This window comes from Scomber scombrus, chromosome 21, assembly GCF_963691925.1.
Source record: "Scomber scombrus chromosome 21, fScoSco1.1, whole genome shotgun sequence".
In the NCBI taxonomy this organism is placed as follows: Eukaryota; Metazoa; Chordata; class Actinopteri; order Scombriformes; family Scombridae; genus Scomber; species Scomber scombrus.
In genome coordinates, this window is record NC_084990.1 from 23,249,986 (window position 1) to 23,253,199 (window position 3,214).

Below are 3,214 nucleotides of genomic sequence, written 5' to 3' on the forward strand. Positions count from 1 at the left end.
AAAAAAAAAAACAATAAAAATTAAAACGCTTACATCACTGCCTATCCACATCAGAATAACCCTTTGCACTAAAAAAAAAAAAAATGATCACATTGACAGGTTGAATACATTTGCATTGTTCATAATTAGTTCTAAACAATGATAATAGATGCACAAAAATACCCCTAAAGCTACACATTGGCTTGTTGTTGTTGTTTTTTTGTATGAAAGTTTAATGGATCTGGCCACAAGATCAAAAATAGCAGTAAAACTGACACTAAAGCGCTTTGAATGGCCCCGTAAATACATTAGGTTTACATTCAATGAAGAGCAGCATATGGTTTGGAAACTTTTTTTTTTTTTCTTTTTTTTTTTTGTCCTTCCTGTAACTGTACAATGAATTTTATTTTATTTTATTTTATTTTTTTTTACTCCTGTTAGACCGTCTAAGAAGTTACAATAAAGAGCTCAAGTTGAAACACCTTCAAGATATATATATATATAGATGGAGATAGACAGAGAGAGAGAGCGAAAGAGATGGATAGAAAGAGAGAGTAAAGAGCATTGACAATTAATTAATACCCCCAAATAATATTTACATCTTCTTCTTTTTTTTTCTTCCAAATATGGAACATCTAATCTATCATAGTACAACAACAGTCAACTAAAAATGGCATTTTTAAAGACCACAGGATACTTCTTTTTCTATCACAATAGCATGCTGGAAGGTGCTGCGCTTTTTCAAATAGCTTTACAGTACTCATGGATTTCTTCTTTATTCCCCCTTTTTTTTTAATCATTATTTTTTTTTAATATTTTTATGTTTTGTTTCTTTTTAACTCTCCTCCAAGTGTTATTCAGTTGTGGAAGGCGCTCCCTCCCGTCACGAGACTCATGCTTTTCAGTTTATTGTCCTTCTTCCACTTCATCCTGCGGTTCTGAAACCAGATTTTGATCTGTCTTTCGGAGAGACACAGGGCGTGGGCTATCTCTATCCTCCGCCGTCTGGTTAGGTACCTATTGAAGTGAAACTCTTTCTCCAGCTCTAGCGTCTGGTAGCGGGTGTACGCGGTTCGGGCCCTTTTGCCGTCAGGTCCAGTCATATCTACAATTTATACAGGTAGAATACACACAAGTAGGAATTAGAAGTAGGAAAACTGGCAACATAAAAACACCAGCAGCAGCAGCAGCAGCAGAAAGAGAGAGAAAGAGAGAAGAGATAGAGGGAGAGTTTTTTGGAGAGACTGCTCTACTTTTTTTAGGGGCTTGTGCACAGACATGCAAACCAAACACACACACACACACACACATATATATATATACACACATTTTCCTCCTTTCTTTATCTCCAGCTCTCACCACTATATAGCCAGCCTCCATGCGTAAAGGCTACACCAGCAGCATCATCCTCTCATCCTCTCCAAACCAAACAACCTTTCCCCACATAAACACTTTTATCCCAACACTGCCTTCTTCTCCTTCTTCTCCTTCTTCTTCTCCTTCTTCTTCTCCTTCTTCCTCTTCTTCTTCTTCTTCTTTCACACCCCCCCATTCTCTCTCATCCACACCAACACCAACACCAACACCAACCTGCTCACTCATGCAACACTTTGACAGATTTATGACAGCACCGAGACAGCACCGTGACAATCCCTCACAAGCAAATATTATATTAGATGTGTAAATAAATATACACACAGCAAAAAAACACAAAAAGTAAAGGGACATGTGTGTGTTTTGGTGGATTGCTTCTTTGGTAATAAATCTTATAGCGTTTTTGGAAAGCGTGTTTATTGTTTTTTAAATGGTGCCATTTGGTGTAAGGAAGGAACATGCATTTATGGGGATGAGTCAATGGTTATGTTGGTCACTGTGGCACGAGCTGCACGCCCAAGCTCATACCACACATGCATGTTCCTTACACCAAATGGCACCATTTAAAAAAAAAAAGGCAACAAAGAAATACTCCACCAAACACACATCTCCTTACTTTTTGTGCTATGTTTTTATATATAGATATATATATATGTAGATGTACCATGGCTTATGTGCAGTTTCCTCATCCAGGGGAATATTTGTGGCGTTTGGCAATCATTTGATGTGGGAGTAGAGGAGGTGGCGTTGGGTTCCTGCTGCTGCTGCTGCTGCTGCTGCTGCTGAGCCCGAGGTGCCGCGTTGGATCCCCCGCTGCTGTGTGCGCCCTCCTCGGTCTCAGAGGCGATGGTGGCCGCGTCCTCTATCTCCGTGAAATGAGCGTTGTTGCTTTTGTTGAGAGTGTTCCCGCCTGAGCTTGAGGAGGTCGTGCTCCGGTCAATCGGCGGAGAGGGGCTTTTTAGTTCCAGCTGCTCCCGGTTGCCTGAGACGCACGAAGACTGCTGCTGCTGCTGTTGCTGTTGCTGCTGCTGCTGCTGCTGCTGCACCGGGTCTGGAGATGAGAGCGAGCAGTTGGGTGTCTGTCTGTACCGGGAGTCCGGCGCGAACCCCCGGGCATCCTCTCTCACTGCACCGAAGTGGCTGCCGGTGTTGGTACGGTTCACGGTTAGGTCCATGCCATTGTAGTTGTAGCCGAAAGACCCGGAGTGCATGGTGCCAGGGTCTCTGAAGGAGCCGCTCACAGCGCCGTTAGTCCCATAATTTAGTAACTGATAGTCGGAGCCATTTGGATAGCGCCCTGAGAACGAGTTTACAAAGTACGAGCTCATTTGCTTGGATTTTTAAAGCCTCGATTTGTAGATCTTTGTCGCTATAATCCTGTGTGCTTGCACGATTTATGGACGCAATCATGAATTATAAGCAATGAAGCCCCTACTGTACTTTGCCAGGTATGCGGGCCAAATATGGGAGCGCGTTCGGGAATCACGTGCCTTTGTTGACCAGTCGTAAATCCTCACTGATGACTTCAAGAGGTAATTCATGCTCCATGGTTACAAATGATGACGAAATAATGGTCGTTATAGGCTCCAGTCAATGGTGCCTCCCCGCTGCGCGCCTCTAGAGAGAGAGAGAGAGAGCCGGAGCAGGCAGAGAGCGCCATCTTCTGGAGATGCTGGGGACTCACTCATGCCCCCCCCCCTACCCAACCCCTCCAGGAGTCATCCATCATTTATGTAACACTGATAATATAGGCCACAAAAGGCTCAGGTAACACATAACTGAGACTTATCAGCAGAGGGGAAAGTGACAGTTTTACGCGCAGTGCATCAAACTGAGAGAGTTATTTCCATCTTTACGCACC

General features: G+C 43.4%; 1 protein-coding gene across 1 annotated transcript; it reads right to left on the reverse strand.

Annotated features, from left to right (window-relative positions):
- Nucleotides 1-836: 836 nt before the first annotated feature.
- Nucleotides 837-2,681, reverse strand: hoxb5b (homeobox B5b). The gene is made up of 2 exons (XM_062442412.1): nucleotides 2,018-2,681; nucleotides 837-1,084 (listed from the first exon to the last, which is right to left on the reverse strand). Exons 1-2 carry the CDS (start codon nucleotides 2,679-2,681, stop codon nucleotides 837-839), a joined length of 912 nt encoding a protein of 303 aa, XP_062298396.1.
- Between the last annotated feature and the right edge of the window lie 533 nt (nucleotides 2,682-3,214).